This window comes from Cricetulus griseus, chromosome 2 (genome assembly GCF_003668045.3).
Source record: "Cricetulus griseus strain 17A/GY chromosome 2, alternate assembly CriGri-PICRH-1.0, whole genome shotgun sequence".
NCBI lineage: Eukaryota > Metazoa > Chordata > Mammalia > Rodentia > Cricetidae > Cricetulus > Cricetulus griseus.
In genome coordinates this window covers 343937035-343955685 of record NC_048595.1, presented here as the reverse complement: position 1 = coordinate 343955685, position 18651 = coordinate 343937035, and the positions used below count along the sequence as shown (strand labels likewise).

The 18651-nt window shown below is 41.5% G+C and overlaps 1 protein-coding gene across 5 annotated transcripts in view; it reads left to right on the top strand.

The window, feature by feature from the left end:
- Rai14 (retinoic acid induced 14) overlaps positions 1-18651 on the top strand; it is a 134537-nt gene that overhangs the window by 6186 nt on the left and 109700 nt on the right. For all 5 annotated transcript variants that reach the window (XM_027401274.2, XM_027401275.2, XM_027401273.2 and 2 more), the window contains exon 2: positions 17018-17099. In XM_027401274.2, coding sequence (XP_027257075.1) covers positions 17064-17099 — 36 coding nt within the window. In that variant the 5' untranslated portion in view covers positions 17018-17063. The remainder of the gene's footprint in view (positions 1-17017; positions 17100-18651) is intronic.

Sequence of the window (18651 nt, the reverse complement as noted above, 5' to 3'; positions counted from 1 at the left end):
CTTAACCACTGGACCATCTTTCTAGCCCAATTACTCTTTTCTTAAATTTGTATTTGTTAATAGCAAAGTTTATAATAAAGCAGCATATATATTACATCAGTTTTCTGTCAAAAATTAATTAAAAATACTTAGGTTTCAGTGTTGCTGTCTTGTTATAAATAAGAACTAAGTCAGCCTCCCCTAGCCCCAAATTTGCATTATGTAGGTTATGCAGCCTTACCCAGTCCCATTTTTCTTTATGATTTCTAGATGAATTCAATTTGCTTTATCAAGAATTTTTGTTTTATTTTTAATCTCTTACCACCACCACCCTGACTTTTTTTTTTTTTTTAAACTTCCACTGCATCTTTCCAATTGCTGGTACTGGCTGAAGTGCTAGAATCTTAGCCAGGAAAGGAAGCTCTGGCAGAGCTCGCTGGCAGGATGGAAAGCACCAAGAAAAGCTCCTTTTACACTTGGGCAGCAAAGAACTCTTTTTCCTCCAGAAGGAATCCATCCATCAAACCCAAGAAGACCTTGTTGCAGTAATACTGGACTGCTCTGGCACTATCGATGGGCACTTCTGAACATCAAATGCAGGGTTTGGGCCATTTTTCCATGGAGGAAATTGGCTAATTTCCAGTGACGATGTATACTCAAAAATGCTTTTTAAATCCGTCTTAAGAGGTTTGCGGACCTTGGTGTGCTAAAGCAATTTCTGAACCTCTTTGGAATACTCAGATCTTTGAGAACCCCAAATCCATGTAATGTACCTGGAAATCCTTGTTGCGTTTATGCCCCTTCTCAGGTATTTGTTTTACATCATGTGCCTCTACCCCTCAGGAAGGGTTGATAACCTGCCATGTATGCCAGGAAGAACTAACTGTGGGTTTTGCAACCACACTTGGAAAACTAGTCACTGGTTGCCGCACTTGCCAGTCCACACACTGTTGGCCATTTTTAAGAACTGGTTCCATTGGATGCAGTATGATGCTATTTAGAAGAAATAAAATGTGACTCTGGGGGCTGGTGAGGTGGCTCAGTGGGTAGAAGTGCTTGCTACTGAGACTGATTGTCTTGAAGTAAATCATTCTCTGACTTATATAGCATATGTATATGTACACGCATAGCAAAGCATGTGCCCCCCCACCCCCAATAAAGTTTAAAAAATGATTACAGGAGCAGAATGGTTGTTCTGTGGTATGACTGTTTCTTTAAGGTCTGAAGAGTTTTAGAAATTAAGCTTTAGTTCCTTCTCCAAGGGTAGCATCCCTTGGTCTGCAGTTGGGCCTGTGCTGCCTTTGTTCACCAGTAGGCAGCAGGTCCCTGTTTTCTCTCTCAGGAGGCACTGGGAGCAACCTGAACCTTATCTGATAACACTTAGCCCATTGTTGGAACATCCCAACTTGTCCCCCTTCCCCCTCTCTGGTCCAGTTAGTCCTGGCTTTCTCACCAGCAGGGGCTGTCTCAGCAAACCCTGTGGAATATAAGGCCATGTTTCCTTGCTGGTAAGCTAGCTCTCAGTTAGGGCTGCTTTTGCAAAGGAAAACCTTCTCCTGTGAAACTTGCACACGCTGGAGGAAGGCACTGCCATTGTGAGCCACACCCCCTAGAACTCGAAGTATGCTGATGGTGACTTCTCAAACCCCACATTCAAAACTTACACTCAAACAGAGACTAGCATGTAAGGCCATGCTCTCTCAGCCTTTACAGGTGGCTTGACCTGAGCACCTTCTCTGTGGCAGGCACCTTGCTGCTGGGCTCACAGGGAATAAGGCCCAGGCTGATATTAGTCTGATTTTAAGGTGTGGTCGGATTTCTCATAAGGGGCAAAGATTGATGGGGGAGTTGGATGTTTGAAGGTCCTGGAATGACAAACCCTGCCCTCATAGACTCAAAATTTCAGGGTTCGGCATGTTCACAGTCTGATCCAGTCTGTGATGGATTGTTGGTGGTTGGACTGAGGTAGTGGTGTGAACTCATTTTGTAGAGGATACTGAGACCCAGAGAAATGAAAATAACTACTTGGGCAGTATGTGGTAGAACTAGACATGACCTTAGTTCTGACTGCTCACAACACTGGGCTCCTAAACACACGTGTGCATGTGCGTGTGTATCTGTGTCTGTGTCCTAGACACAGGTTATAACTTGGGAGGCCTATATATAGCTAATTATTATTATGACAAACACAGACTTGTTTAAACTTGGGCAAGCCACTTTAAAGAATATATGAAAATTGGGAGTTTCAGGTCAGGCAAATGTTATTGGACACGAAGGACAGAAACGATGTGGAGCCCAAGCCCTTAGCAGCCTGCTGGCTGAGAGGGAAGCACATTAGTCTCTCACACACTTTCAGGGAGTTAGCAGGTTCTGTTCGGAGCAGGAGCAGAACGGTTCGGAGTCTTAACTTGACAGGAATGTTCAAATGATGCGAATGTCTCCTCCCGTGAAAGTTGACCCATCGATGACTGAAGACTTTGCAAAAAATGAGGGTGTGCTGTGTGCTGCTGAGAGAGGCTACCAAGGCATGGTGGCCTCCTCCCAGCCAGCAGCTTGGCAGACACAGGAAACTAAGGTGGAGCTCCTCCATAGCAGGCCAGGGTCCTTCACAAGCCTTGTTGGAAGGCTGTAACGCTGGACACAGGGTTGACAAGTAGTCTCTCATTTTTCTCAATGGATAATCTTCAGGTTCCCATAGGCATCCTGGAAGGAAGTTTCGCTCTCAGAGCCCTTTTGGACCTTTGTTTAGAGATGTAACCAAATCCTTAGATTTCTTTGGGAGGTTAAGTAGCATTTTTCTCTTGAAATTCACTGTTTTTCTCCTCATGAACTTTTTGTTGTTAAATTGGAAAAAAGAAACTATTAAATATGGGATTACTAATCCAATATTAATCTTTCTACAATATAGGATTTTCTTTTTTGGGGGGGAGGGTTCCAGACAGGGTTTCTCTGTGACTTTGGAGGCTGTCCTGGCACTAGCTCTTGTAGACCAGGTTAGTCTCGTCCTCACAGAGATCAGCCTGCTTCTGCCTCCCGAGTGCTGGGACTAAAGGTATGATCCACCACTGCCTGGCTACTATAGGAAGTTTTTTTTTTTTTTTTTTAAACTCATTATGTACTTGTGTGGTAAGTGATCTTGCTGGACTCTCACTTTTTAGATGTCATACAACTTTATTCATTGTTTGTGTGAAGTGTTGTTACCTTTTCTTTCACTCTTTTTCTTGCTTCTCAGAACCAGCAATAAGCACAGTTTGAGGATTCCCTCCAAATGTCACTGAGCTAAAGCTTGTGCTTGGGCCAGCTTGTTCATAGCAGTGACTGTTCCTGCCTTGTTTGGCGGGAAGCTCGCTCTCTTCCTCTGCCCTAATGCCTCCCCTGACAACTTTAAATGCATACCCCTAGAGCAAAGGGTGTTTGATTCTCCTGACAGTCAAGTCAGTGTTTCTCTCTATCTTGGCAAAGGGAACAAAATGCAGCCCGTGTAATCTTGCCACAATCTCCTTCTGGCCAAGGTGGACTCTTCTGTATGTGGCTGCAGGACGGCTGTCACCAGCTTTTCCCTGCCATGCCCTTGTTCTGTTGGGCAGCTTTTCTAAATTACCCTTAAAATAGTACCAATGCTTTTCACTGTCCTGAAGAATGACAGTATCTTTACAGCATTGAAATTATACATATGTCGGGGAGAATTATATAAGACAATATGATTTCTTCAGGCACAGAAATGCCCCCAACAATAGAAGTACCTCAAGTATTAGACATTTCAGTTTTCTGAATTGTTGCCAGAAAACATGGGACCTTCCACCCTTGTCTGTGTGTCTCAGCTAAGTTTTAAAAAGGGCTTCCAACTTGTCTGTCTTTATATTTGCTCTGATAGTCACTTGGTATCCTCAGCAAAGCTAAGTGGAGAAGCATTTGATTTGCAGGCTCATTGAAATTACTGGTTAAGCTTACATGGGAGTAAGGGATGTGGGAGGGAGGGAACGGCTAGAGACCTTTACAAATTGGTCCATGCAGGCTCCTAAGATGGAGCTTTCTCCTGCCAGCAGCCATTCTAGGATTGTTGTTTTGGTAAATGTAGCCACTTTGGGCAGATAAAAGTTTCTATCCTATAGTTTTTGAATCTGGTAGCTGAAAATGATAATGCCATTTAATTCAGAAGTGGCTGTATTAAATGAGGTAGTCCTCACTTGTAATACGATTTAAAAAAGAAAAACATTTCAAAGCAATCATTTAAATCCCAGCTACCCAAACTGTGGCTTACAATCCTTCAGCAACTGAAAGTAATATTTGTGGAAAATGTAGCAACAGTGAAAGTTTTCTGAACGTATAGTGACCAAAAATTAGTTAAAGACAAACACAAAATGACTCTGAGGTGTCTTGGGTAACACTCACCCATAATGCACTGCACAAGTTCGTTGTGGCCTTGGTTCTGACCGCTGCACAGGGTTTTGCACTGTGCATGCTCTCCCGCCAGCCAACACCATTGATCACTGCCTGGAAGGCTCGGCTCAGACTCAAGGCTATTCCATGTTCTGAATTGCATTGTTAGAATGCACATGCAAACTTTTCTGCCCTCACAGAAACATACTGGCTTAATTACAAAAAATAAACCATTCTTCAGCATCTATCAAACTAGTGTATCTTTGTATTAGAATGTTTGGTCTTAAAAATGAACTAGTTGCTGATTTGAGTTTCATTTAAAGAAAATTACAAAATGATTTTTGGCATGGGATTAGGACAGTTTCCAGCATTTATGAACTGATTCTAAACATGTTTCCTCCATATTGTGCTGTGTATTTGTGCAAAGTGATGTTCTCAGCATCTAGCAATTATAAAATTGAAATGTCAACCAACTCTAAAAACCATTGAAGATGCTCTGAGTCCTTCAGTGTCAGATATTCAGCCAAGATTTAATTCTTCATGTAAAAATGAATAAGCACACCCCTCTCATTAGTATGTTGATCTGTTTTTCATTAACAATGGTAAAAATTATATGAATACATAAGAATTAAAAAATATCCCGATGATTTGTCAGTGTTTACCTTTTTATATACCTATTCAGTTACTAAGGTCCCAAAAGTTTTTCTCTTGTAAAAGGGTTGCAAATGTAAAAAGTTGAAGTCCTTATTTAGGTAAATGACACTTTGACTGTTATGGCATGTTATGTCTGGCAGCCTCCTAAGGAGCTGTGAATATGTTGACAGAAGTAATTATTCTTGCCATTAATAATCTATAGCAATAAAGCAAGGTTGTTCCATATGCTGATGTGACACAGCTTAGTTCACAGATATGTTTCACTTTCTTTTTACTCGTCTACCTCTTTTACATCGTTAATCATTTGAAAGATGTGAGGATGACTAATTTTTAAGTTGCCTTAACAAGTTCCTTAGAGAATTTGTCTTGCTTCAATCACCATGCAAACATAGCAGTAAAATCCTGTTTAAATTGAATGTGGTGGTACTTGGAATGAAGTGAATGCAGCTATATCCCATTTTGAATGCTTTGGGAAAAATCCCACCTATCCAACTCTTAATAGAGAAAAATGGAGACATAGTTTTTGAATAGTACAGTATTGGGGGTAATGGTTGAATGTGCATAGATTGAATGTCTGTGAATCCTAAGTAGAATATAATTATTAGTCAGTTATTCCTTCTGTCTGTGTCTGAGGAAGCCTTTTAAACTACAACTTGCATTATTTAGTAAATTAATGAAATTAAGATACTGAGGTGGTGGTTAAAACTGATAGCATGTACATTTTTGTTTAATTTTTATCCTGACTCAGTAATAATGAAGTGAAATGTTTTTATATGCAGTTTGTGGGGGAAAATGCAAATTGTCAGCATCAGAGACTCATGTCTCAAATATAGGCTCCATGGGCAATTTTCGATTCTAAGTAGTCACAACAGGAATGTTATAAAATGAATAATACATTCAAATGCTGTCATTTCTAATACATAATTGATATAGCATTTATTAGTGGTAACAGGGGGTAAATATTTCTTTTTCTACAAAACCTGTGTGTTTCCATTTATAGTATATCTTGCTTTACACCAGTTACATCTCAAATGTTCAGCAGCAATCTGTGGCTAGCGGCTATGGTATCTGGCATCGTTGGCTAAGTCAGACTGCTTCATCTAGCTAGCCCCACCTGCCATTTAGAACATTATCAGTGGAGCCACTATCAGCTAGAGCCAGTGGGAATGTGGGTCAATAGTAAAGCTTTCACTTAGAATGCACGAGGTTCTAGTTCCATGCATGGGACACAGAGGACAAAAAGACAAAGGATACAGTGCTTTTGCTAAGTATATGTCCCACTAAGCTTCTCCACTTATCTTGGATTTTTCACCTCAGCTTTGAGCATTTCTAAACAGAAGCTACGTGGTATAACCGGTATAATAGACAGATGAGTTCTGACTATGTATGCAAAAATGTATTCCTGTTTTCATGCAAGTGCACCAGTCCACATGGACATTCTTTTTTTTTTTTTTTAAGTAGTAAGCCTTATTTTATTTTGTAAGCATTAGTTTTGTGATTCCCCGTTTCTACATGAGTTGTGCATGTCCTTGGTAATTCAGTATGTAAAATAGGCATACGGTATCATAGACTTCTTCCTTTTCATTTCTTTCTGTCCACTTAAATAGCAAGGTCTTGAGTGCCATCTAAACTCTTGTTGTAGCATCAGGTACATCAGGTTTGTGGCTATGCAATAAAGTGTGAGGACCTATTAAGTCTTAGTTCCATTATAGAAGTGCTCTATATCCTTCATATTAAAAGCTATTTGCCTTCCATGGTGGAGCACATAGACCTGTCAGCTAGGTAGCACTACTGCTCAGTTAGGCTGGGGTGAGAGTTGTATGGATCCAGTGTTCAAATGTCCAGGTGTGATAGTTGGGACGCAGAAATCATTTGAGGATTCTCTATCCTTCCTCTTTCCCCTGCTCCTAGTTTTTGTCATTCACAGAAAAAAAAAAAATAACGTGTATGTCTCTTACTCTGCCAAATACTTAAGACACCCCATGACTGGGTAAAGAGATTTCACAGGCCAACTGTGATCATTGTAGGTGACATTGCCAACATTGCCACTCGTGGAAGGCCCATGTTGTCCCTGTTGTGCAACTGAGTCAAAGAACTGATGAAATAGGCAGTTAGCCAACTTTTGGCAACAAAAACTTTTTAAAGACTAAAACCAGGGGACTAAATATAACCATGAGTAGAGCTGTCTTCTCACTCATCTAAAGAGAGTTTTCACAACCAAACCCTTTGCATATGGAACTCCTTTTTTACTTTCTGCATTTGATATTTTTAGAAGCAGCTTTACTGAGGAGTTATTTATATTCTGTCGTGAAACATCACCAACTTTAGTATGCAAGTCAGGAATTAATAATCGACAAGGTTGTGCAAGCCCCCTGCCATTTACAGTCACTCCCAGACAACCACTACTCCACATTTTTCTGTTACGTTGTCTTTCCCAGACATGTCATAGAGGTGGAATCATGTGCTATGTGTTTACTAGTATCTGTCTTCACATGTTGAGCCTCACCCATACTGGACCCTGGCAAGCAGCTGTGCTCACCACTGTATCCACACACCACCAGATTGCACCATGGCAGGCAGCTGTACTCACCACTGTATCCATACACCACCAGATTGCACCATGGCAGGCAGCTGTACTCACCACTGTTTCCACTGTCACCGCTTTCTGTGTAGCACCATTTCTGGGAGGTAGTGTTTTTAGGGCTGCCGTTGGAGCCAGCTGGGCAGCCCACAGTTCGTACCTGAGAGGGGGAGAATGTGGATAAAGAAAAGCTAGCTAAAAGGGTTAGGATACAAGACAGAGACACATACAGAGAAGAGACACCCACTACCAAGGCCAAAACATCCTGTAGCCGCCAAGCTATAGACTTAAAGACATAAGTGCATTTTTGAACTCTCTGACCTTCAGTCAGAATGGACTGGAGCAAGTCTTCATGGGCCCCAACAATCCACACACCACCAAACCGCACCATGGCAGGCAGCTGTACTCACCATGGTATCCACACACCACAAGATTGCACCATGCATCCACAGTACACTGCAGCTTACTTCTGGTAGCGTTTCACTCTATAGAAACATCAGAAGCTGGGCGTTGGTGGCGCACGCCTTTAATCCCAGCACTCAGGAGGCAGAGGCAGGCAGATCTCTGTGAGTTCGAGACCAGCCTGGTCTACAAGAGCTAGTTCCAGGACAGCCTCCAAAGCCACAGAGAAACCCTGTCTCAAAAAACAAAAACAAAAACAAACAAACAAAAAAAGAAACATCAGGTTTTGTTTGCTTGAGTCTCCTTTTGTGCAGTCATGAATATGTCTGTAAACATCCATGTACAAGTCTCTGTGGATATGTTTTCTTTTCTCTCAGATACACAGGAATGGAACTGCTGGGTTAAATGGTCAGGTTATATTTAACTTTTTAAGGCACCCGCCAGACTGCTTTACATAGTTACTGTACATTGTGCATTTATTTTTTATTGCCACTATTAATTGTTATGATCACACATGAAAATATTATCAACTTAATTTGTTTTTGAGTCAGTCTCCGTAGGGATCCCCAGTTGGTCTTGAACTCCCGATCCTCCTGCTTCAGCTTCTTTGGTGCTAGGATTCCAGGTACGTCTCATCATACCCAGTGGACCTAATTCTTTTTAGCTTGATATGTAAGATGAATAAAATTTAAGGAATGAATCCGGAGGAAGGAGCCTTTACACACATGGGTGCCTGTGCCTACAGACACCTGGACATTGAGGGTTGGTTCCAGATCTACACAGGCACTCAGGCAGGCAGTTATCCCCTTAAGAGGAGAACATGGTGATGTGTTTAGGAAGAGATATTGAAGTGGGCATCAAAAGATGAAGACTATTGAGAACATTTGAGAGACCTAGAAACTATCCTTCCTCTAAGGGATAGTCAGTCACATCATGTTTCTTAGTCCTAGAAAGATTTTTTCTTTTTTTCTTTTTTTTTTTTTTTTGCGTTGCAGAGTTAGCTTGCTTTGTTAAGCCTGCATCTTTGAAATCAGATGGATTTAGGACAGGAGGTAACCTTGGGACTTCTTGGTAGGCTCAACTGGAACATGAGTAGCTGCTTTGACAGAGCAGATAGCGAAGCTGCCAGAGCCCTGGGCAGTTTCGTATCAGTGCCTACAACTCTGGCTGACTCATGGACTGAGATCAGTCCTAGTGGATGTCAGGGTTTATTATGGCCAAAGAAGAAAGATCGATTTGGTTCTCAAGAAAAAAGTCATCTCCTGGATCACTGTTCCCTGGAGAGTTTCAGTGCATGGTTGTTTTGATATGATGTCACAATGACATTTATGATCCTAAAAGAATGTGTTCATTTTCTGTGAAAAAAAAAAATTGAGCTTTTACAGTAACTCAGAAAGATCTCATTGCCAAAATGAAACTTCCTTTGAAAATTATTTAAAAGATTTAAAATTTTTGACTGATAATACTTTATTGAATGTTGTGTGATATTCTGATATATGTGTACAGTGTGAATGGCCAGATCAGATATATTGGCATAGTCATGAACTTAAAACATTTCTTAACTTATTAATCATTTAGATCACATTTTTTGAAACCTGTACTTTAGTTCATTAATAAATGAGATAACACATATGAAAACACCCAGTCCATAGTTAATACTCTGGAAAATTTGCTCCTTTATATATTCATATGTATCTATCTGATTTGGTGATTTAATAAATTTATGAAATATCATCATAAAACTTTGTTTTATGTGTTGTGTTGTGTCCCACTGCCTGAAAGTTGTTAGTTTATTATTTGTTCATTAAATTTTAAGAAGTTCCAGGCTCAGTTTCTGTGGCTAAAAACTTTGAATTCAGAACTTAGAGTGTCCAATTCCTTCTCTTTTTGGGGGGTGGGGGCAGTTCTAGCACTGAGTTCCACTCCTGTCACAGAATGTCCATTTTCAGAAAATTTGAAAAAGATAAAATGAGCTTTAAAGTTAAGTCCTCTTCCCTTTTTTTTCTGTGTACTTTTCTCGCTTCCCCCATCTTCCTGCCATGGTTTAAGGTCTCTGTTAAGAGTCTTGCTTTGATGCCAGGCAGTGGTGGTGGCACACACCTTTAATCCCAACACTAGGGAGGCAGAGGCAGGTGGATCTCTGTGAGTTTGAGGCCAGCCTGGTCCACAGAGTGAGTTCCTGGATACCTAGGACTGTTACACAGAAAAACCCTGTCTTAAAAAACAAAACATAAAGAGTTCTGCTTTGATACAACTGGAACTGTGGAGGAATGGAATAAGGAAGTCTCAAGTTCAGTACCATGCCTACACGGTACTGTAGTCCCTGAGCCTGACACGTGTTTAGTGGCTGAATCTTGTTCTTGGGATTTTTCTGGGGTGTTAAAAGTTGAACTGTGTGGCCCCAAATTCATATGCTGATGTTCAAGTCTCGAGTACTTCAGAATATGACTATTTAGAGATGCAGTTAGCAGAGGTAATTAAAGCTAAGCAAAGTTATATGGTCAGGCCTCATCCAGGAACAGTGGTGTCCCACAAAATAGGCAGTTCAGGATATAGACACACAGGAAGACCAAATGAAAACAAAGAAGATGGCCATCCACCAGCCCAAGGGAGAAGCCTCAGAAGGGAACCAGCCTGCCTGCCCCTTTCCACCGTGCTTGTAGAGCTGTGAGAACTACATTTCTGTTAAGCTACGGATGGCCCTCCATTGCTTTGTTATGGTGGTCCCTGCAGAGTAGCAGAAGGGGCCCTCTCTTCCCCTCTTGAATCTCGTGGGTTCTCCAGAAGAGGGGGGCATCGCTGGTCTCTGTTTCTTGCTTCTCTGCTAGCCTGTCAGCTTCTCCCTGTTCCTGGTTTGTTCGTCTGATCTATCCTTTAACACAGACCTGAGACAATGTGCTACTTACTATCTGTGGCTAGTTAACCTCATGTAACTTCAGGAAATACATCTACACACAGATAAAGTCCAGCTTTCAAACTGATGGCAGTACAGAGACAACTTCTCCATTCTCATTCTCAAAGTGTAGGACAGCTTTTCTCATACCTTTTAGATGTTCCAGGTATGACTCAAGCATCAACTTTTTCCAGATGTCATTCGGGTCTTTTGCATGAGGCCGAGTTGGCACAGTGGGAATCCCTGCATAGTTTGTTTGCTTGTTTGTTTTTCCAAAGAAAGATCTCTTCCATTCTCTACTTTCTGACCCTTTACTCTGAATGTGAAGAGGGGGGCTTAAGGTCACAGTCACCAGTTTTCTGTTAAATCCCTAAATCCTTTGGAAACTTGCATTTTCAACTGGCTTCACCGGAATTAAATGGCTTGCATTTTTTTTTGCTTCTAGTTCAACACACATTTATTTATAAGGTTTTTGTTCAGGTACAGTTTGGATTCTGAAGAGGGCATGGCTGAGACTGAAGGTGAAACCTTGGCCCTGTCTAGGATGGATATATAACATTTGAGTCTAACATTGTTGTGTTAATTACAATGCTTTATAGGCAATATCAAGGTATTTTGATTAAGGATGTAAGTATAAGAGATTAAGCTCTAATCGAGAATTACATTCCTTTTTTTAAATGAAAAATTAATAGAGAAAATTGCTTGTTGCATCTGATCTTTCAAATGATATGACAACAGATAGAACTTTTTGTATTGTTTGTTCCTCATTGATTAAAACCCTTCATGTGATGATTGGAGATAAGTGATGGAGAAAATGATTCATTGACTTATTTTGAATTGAGCAGGGGAAATGCCTACGCTTAATAAGGCCAATGGTAGAATCTCGGGGAAGTATTGGAAGTGGCAGATTGCTTGCAGGGAATTACTGGCCTTGCCCACAGCTGTCTGCACAGTAAGGCTGACAAAATCTCTCTATTGTAAGAACTTGTTTCCAAGGTTCTGTTTGATGGTTCTCGGTCTCTGCTGAGCCTAACAATGCATTATTCAGAGTCTGTCCCATGGCTGGGGTTGGATGCTGGCAGTGGGGCGGGAGGAGCCAGGGAGGAAGGGGGCAGGGAGGCAGGAAGAGGAGGCAGCTTGTGAAGACTTCCGAGGCCAAGGGAGTTTGAGCCTTTAAATTCTCAGTACTTTAATCAATATGTGCTGAAACCTAATCATTATGTGACCTTCACACAAGTCCCAGTGCTGGAGAGCAAAGAGAATTCTGCTGAGGTTAAAGGGGAGCCTACACAGGCTCCTAATTTGTATCTTTGCCCTATATGATCATTCACATTGATTGATGGTGGTCAGGGACCCCCAGATATGTAAGCAAAATGAAAATTCTACTCTGAAAAAAAAAAAGCCCCTCTATTCCAAAGTTAGTGGGCAGCCTGGCATGGAAATTTTCAAATTTTCTGGGATATGGTAACAGGGCTCCTGAAATCTCTGTTGTGCCATGGGGAGGCCTAGGAGAGAACTCTGCAGTAATTCCTGGTGGGTGTACTCAGCATCATGAGAGACACTAGAGACTGTTGCTTAGGGAGGTTGCACAGGTTAAAGGGGAGCTAGACTGGGCTAGCTCCCAGGCTAGAAGGGACACCATGTCCCTCATCACCCAGCCTAAATCCTGTGCTTCAGGCCGGTTGGAATCCTGCCCCGTTTATAAAGATTCTCTACTTTTTGGTGTTGCTTCCAAGGATTTCCAGTGAGTTTGCAGCAGTTAACACCTAAGTTTAAGAGTCTTTTCCAAAATCCTTCTTTACTCGTACCTTGCATCAGTTGTGAGTTTTCTTTCCATTACCTGCGTGTCCAAATGTCTTTAAAATTCAGCGTTGTACACTAGCCCAGTCTGCTGTAGAAAATTGAATGGGATATGGGGCGTATTCACTGGATCCTGAACCCCAATTTATTTTCCTTGTTTCAGAAGCAGAGGTGTAACTCCCAGGGAAGCCCCAGCTAACAGGCCAAGTTAGAGCAGCTTCCACGGAGTTGGAGAGATGGTTATGAGGGCCAGGGCCATCTTCCTGGAATAGTTGTAGTTGACCTGGAGAGGCCTTTTGGAGAACGATTTTGTTCTGCCACACTGAGAGAAGCACATGCTTGTGCAGCTCTTGGTAAGAATCCATCTTCGCTGCTGAGAGATTATTGTTCAAGAAAACAAGTATTTGGGTTCCTTCTACTTGATACTTTTTTGTAGATTTGGGTTTTAAGTATAATGTTCTTTTCAACTCGGAAGCAGAAAATCTCAACACTTGTCAAGGTACACATTAGTGCCGTGCTGTCCCTGAGGATTCCATGCAGTAATTTACAAATTCTAGGACGCAAGGATTAGCTAGAGGACCTTGCTCTCCTAATTCTGTGGTAATTCAGAGGATTCGGGCCACGTGGTGTGATCTGTCAGGTGCTAATATATTCTTGTGATTCAGACACGAAGTATGTGGTGTATAGCCACTGTCTGCTTTTATGAATTGATATTATTCCTATTGGTCACGCATGGCCAATTGCTCACACAGAATTGGGTTTAGGGGTCCTCCTCCCACATCCTGCTCCCAGCTCCCTTGCTCTATGGTGTGAAAATTCAAACATAGGTGTTGCTCAGAAATACTCATCTTAACCATTTGTTCAGTGTCCAGATTCTTTTACATTGAGAGTGTAAACTGTAGGTGGGTATCCTAGAGTCTGGAGGATCTGAGGGGTTGGGGGTGGGGGAGTATGGTCCCTGGGCCACATTGGGAGGTAGGGTGAGTTTAACTGTACTTTAAATCAGTGATGAGGTATAATAGAGAAATAGCTAAATAATCTCTTGGGTATAATCATCTTTTACTTGTTGACATTTTTTCTTTTGAAGTTCCTTTGGAACCACTCTGAGGGTTCTAACTTAGAATTTTCCTGATTCTAAGTCTTAGAGATGAAATGAAGATTTTTGTTTTGTTGTTAATAACAGCCTTGTTGAGATATCTGTAACATTCAGGCATGCCTTGATGCCTAATCAGATCGTTTTTAATATGTTCACAGATTGTACAACATCATGACAATAAATGTTAAAAACATTTTATCACCCCAAAGGAAACCTAGATCCACTTGGCAGCAACCATGGGTCAGGTGACTTCCCATTTGCCATGGCTTCCAGCGTTAGCTCCTTTTACAAATACCAGGATTAATACCTCTAATTACGCCCAGTCCAAGGGCTTGTTTCTAGGGTTACTAATCTGTTTCTAGCACTTGCCCCTTAACATCAGTCTGTCTCATCACGGATCCATACCCAGGGACCACCCAACTATCACACAGTCAATCCTGGGCTCCAGGAAAACATTCATTTAGTAGTTCATACCTTCCCTTGAGAACTTTTGGAATTTGTTACTTTAATTTTTTCCAAATAGCAGTCCACATACTGCTTTAAGAAAAGCAAAAAAAGGGAAGAAAGCCAAAGGTAAACACACACACACACACACACACACACACACACACACACACACACACACCACCCTTATAACCCCTATGACCTCAAACAAAATAAGTCTTACCCACTGTTATCTGAGACCTTTTGTTCTGTGAATGAGAGAATGCTGGGCAGTTCTGCCTTGGTGGGCCACACGATTTGTGGGTTTTCCCAGCTGTGGCTTCTCTTTTCTCCCTCTCCATTGCATTGATTTCCTCTCCTTCCTTGGTTATTTTGAGACAGTGGGAGGAATTGAATTTGAAGGATGGTGTCCATTGTTTAGAAATAGTTGGTCCAGAGGCCCTAGGCCAGTGACAATTTGGTAGTATTTGGTTACCATTATTTCTCTTTTGCAAACATTTCATCAAAAATTGGTTTGTTTTCTCATGAAGAAAAAAAAATCAGCTCAGTTTTGGCTTATCGATGAGGTCCACTTTGACGAGTATGTCACTTGTTCGATGTGTGCCTATTCCGGGTACTCTGTGATTAAGCCCTCAGCAATTAACAGTGTGTAATTTCAGTCCATGTACTTTCGAAGGTAGCATGCATTCTGTCACCTCTATAGAGGGTGGGAAGATTGAAAGGCCCATGAAAGGTCTTGCTCAGTGGCATGAGACCCCCCAGATAAATGCCACCCAAATACTTTATGATGACCTTGTTTTTATACCCTTCATCCAAGGACTCTGCTTGATAGCAGCAGTGTTGGTGGCAAACACATCAGAGGGTAGCATGTAGGTATGGGGACTTTTGGAGGCCGCCATAAGATCATCAGAAAAGAGATGAGTCGAGTTATTCACTTCCTTGTCTGTACCCAACTCATAAATCGTGTTTATTTCAAATAAGAATGTGGCAGAACACAAGGTGGGTTTGAAAGACTTAAAAAAAATAATAGCTAGGAGTGTTAAACATTTACCCACTATTCTATAGCTCTCAGCTGTAGTGGTGCTGCTAATTGGCGGCTCACCCATTACTGTGTCAGTGGAGTCTGAAACTGGCATTTATTGTGTACTTACTATGGTGGGAACTTTCACATGGATTATTTTGCCTTTCTGATCTAAGTGCACGTGCACACGAGCACACACACACACACACACACACACACACACACACACACACCACACCACATCACACCACACACAGTTTAGGTTAATGAAAATGATAAATTGTGCACTGCATTTTAACACAGGCTTTGGATTTTTGGTTTTGATTGTGAAGCTTTATAGTGGGGTAAGAAAAGCATGCTTCATGATTGCAGATAAGCATCTTAATATCTCTCTTTGTGTGTGATATATATATAGTGTGGTAATTGCTGAAGACTTCCAGCAGGAACTAAGAGTTGCTGGGTCTCAAAGAGGAAAAAGGACCTGGAGTCTTAGCTTTGTTTAGAGTGGGCCCCCTGAGGAATGAGGTATTTACGAGAGAGATTTTGTTGTTCCTGGCATTTTGTACCAACCTCACTGTGCATTTAAGAGGAGCGGGGAAGGGAGGCAAACACTGGAAAAATAAGTAGGGAATGAACAGCTTGTGCAATAGGAGCTGGTTTTCCTATCATCTTCTATTATTCCTGACTTCAAAAGGAGGTAAATTGTATAATTGCAAAATGAAGGCTATATAAAGAGATCACTTCAGTAGTCAGGCATTAGTTTGCTTTTTATTACTATGATGAAATACCCATGGCTGGGTGACACTGTCGGGACAGAAAGATTATTAGTTCACAGTTGTGGAGATTCAAAGGCATGTTTCATTAGACAAGGCCTGTAGCAAAGGACAGTGTTTGGGAAGGCCTGTAAAAGTCAAAGCTCATATTGCTGGAAAGGAGGAGATCTAAGGGTCAGTTTACTCTCACCCCATGAGATCAGTGCTCTCTGAAGAGAACACTCTCCCAAAGACCTAAAGACCTCCCACCAGGCCTTACCTCTTCCTCATTCCATTGCCCTTCCATATCACCAAGCTTCCAATACCAGAATCCCTAGGGCGAGCCACACCCCAGTCACAGCTGTGCAGATAGTTAAGGTGTGACTCACACATATTCTACTTTTAATGCTTGGTAACTTATGTATGGAACCCAAAAGTTTAAGTCACCTAAGCAGAGACTAGAGAGGTCATTGCCACAGATTGACGATGAGAAGACAGGGGATTGATTGAGTAAATGCTTATCAGAAGATACGTTTCTATTTGACAAGAGGAATGGACTCCAGACCTCTGTTGTATAGCCTGGTGACTCCTGTAAATTCTGGTCTGTGAACTTGCTAGGGCTTAAAGATTCTCATCATAATGCAGCAAGAAATGTGTGAAGTAATGTAAGAGTTGGTTGGCTCATTTGCTATTCTACAATGTATACATGTCTCTAAATACCACTCTTTCTGTTGTAAGTATATGTAGTTCTTATATGTCAGTTAAAATAAATGAGGAGGATAAAAGCTTTCTTTTCTTGTGATTTGTACATGTCAGAAGGTTGGTCGGAGGGAGGGTGTGTATCATGAGTGGGAGAGCTTACGTCTTCACTGCACACTTCAGCTGCTCACCGACAGTCATCTCAACCCACCCCTGCCTCCTCCTCATGTCCAGTGTTGTAATCCAATCAGGGAAGGAAATCTGGAATGTTTATTTGGCAATCTACATTCATTCATTATTTTTTCCCTCTGCTTAGGTGTTGACAAATCTCCTGGGGCTTTGGAAAGCTGAATGGACTAAACATGAAGAGCCTGAAAGCGAAGTTTAGAAAGAGTGATGTAAGTACACTGTGACTCATGGTCTGGCCGCTCCACCATGCTCCACAGGCCTACAGAGACAGCCCTGCTCCTGCCCTGATAAGGCTCTGAGTTAATAAACTACAGATTCCTGAAGGCACCAGCTCAACCTGATGCCTGTGAATGAGCGCACTTTAGGTTTGCTATTTGTGTATATTGCTTTCAGAACAGCTTGTAAGAAACTCTTCAGGTCTGTGTCATGTAGAGAAAGGAACAGTCAAAGAATCAGTAAAACCTGCCAGGATTCTGATTTACAATGTCATTTTAATAATTTTAATTTATATTTATTAATAATTACTTTTTCTTTTTTGAGAAAGAATCTTACTTTGTACAAATGGCTGGCCTTGAACTCATGGCAGTCCTCCTGCCTTACATGTGTTCACTCCCCATACTTGGCCAGAATAGGGGTGATTAAGGAATTATATTATCAACATTGTTCTTCTTGGTCTTTAGGAAACTTGAATTCAGTATTTGTTGTTCACTGTTGCTTCACACACCCCAAATTCCTGGGGTTCTCTCTTACTTGATGTCTATCATGGAAGACTCTGGATTGGAAGAACTGGATATAGGTCAGAACTCTCCCATCAGAGAAAATGGCCAGGGGTTGCATAGTGTTTTTTTCACAAATTTCTGCCTCCTAAACTGTGCTGGGATCTGAGTCTTGCAACAAGCTGCATTCCAAAAGCTTCTAGCAAAACTGTTACATGAGAGAAATTTATGGAAGAGCAGTAGGAGGAAGCCCAGATAAAGTGACCTTCAAAATACACTTATTCTATTACTGTTTAAATTGTATAGTTAAAGGTGAGTCTGGACTTCTGTGCTTTGCCATGAATTTTATTTGGGCAGGTTGGCACAGTTCCCTGTTTGTGGTAAATGAGACTGTGTTGGTATGGCTAGTTCCATACATGCGTGTGTGTACCTACTTATCTCTTAGACTACATTGTGACATGTCGCTATGTACTTACTGCTCTGATAAGAGGCCAGACAAGATGCTTTGGGGATGACTATAAAGTACCATCTCATAAAAAAAAAAATTAAAAAGTAACATGAAATCTTAGGGAAAAGTTCACTTCATTGCTAAGGTGAATACTACTGCTGCTACTCAGAGAATGTGAAGTGGCTTGGACAAGATCAGGTAGCTCAACCATTTGCCCCAGAGAGCTCCAGTTCATGTCACTTCCTCAGATGCCCCTCCCCTAAGGAAACTTTACCCTGCTCACCCACTGGCCAGTGGTACCAGGCCTGCATATCACCTTTGGCTTAGTCAAAGAGGAAAAGCAAGTAGTAAGTACACAGCCTTGCCCAGTTCTGGAGATACTGGTCTATAATTTACCAAATAAGGGAATTTGGGGGTGGAAATATAACTCAGTGGTAGAGCATTTCCCTAGCATTCATAAGGCCCTGCGGTCAGTTTCCAGGACTGCCAATGGGGAGAAATTGTTCCAAGAGAATTTGGACTGTCTCCATCTCTTCACATTGAGATTATTGTAGCAGGATCTCATCATCATGTAAGGGGAGTGGTCTCTGAATCTGT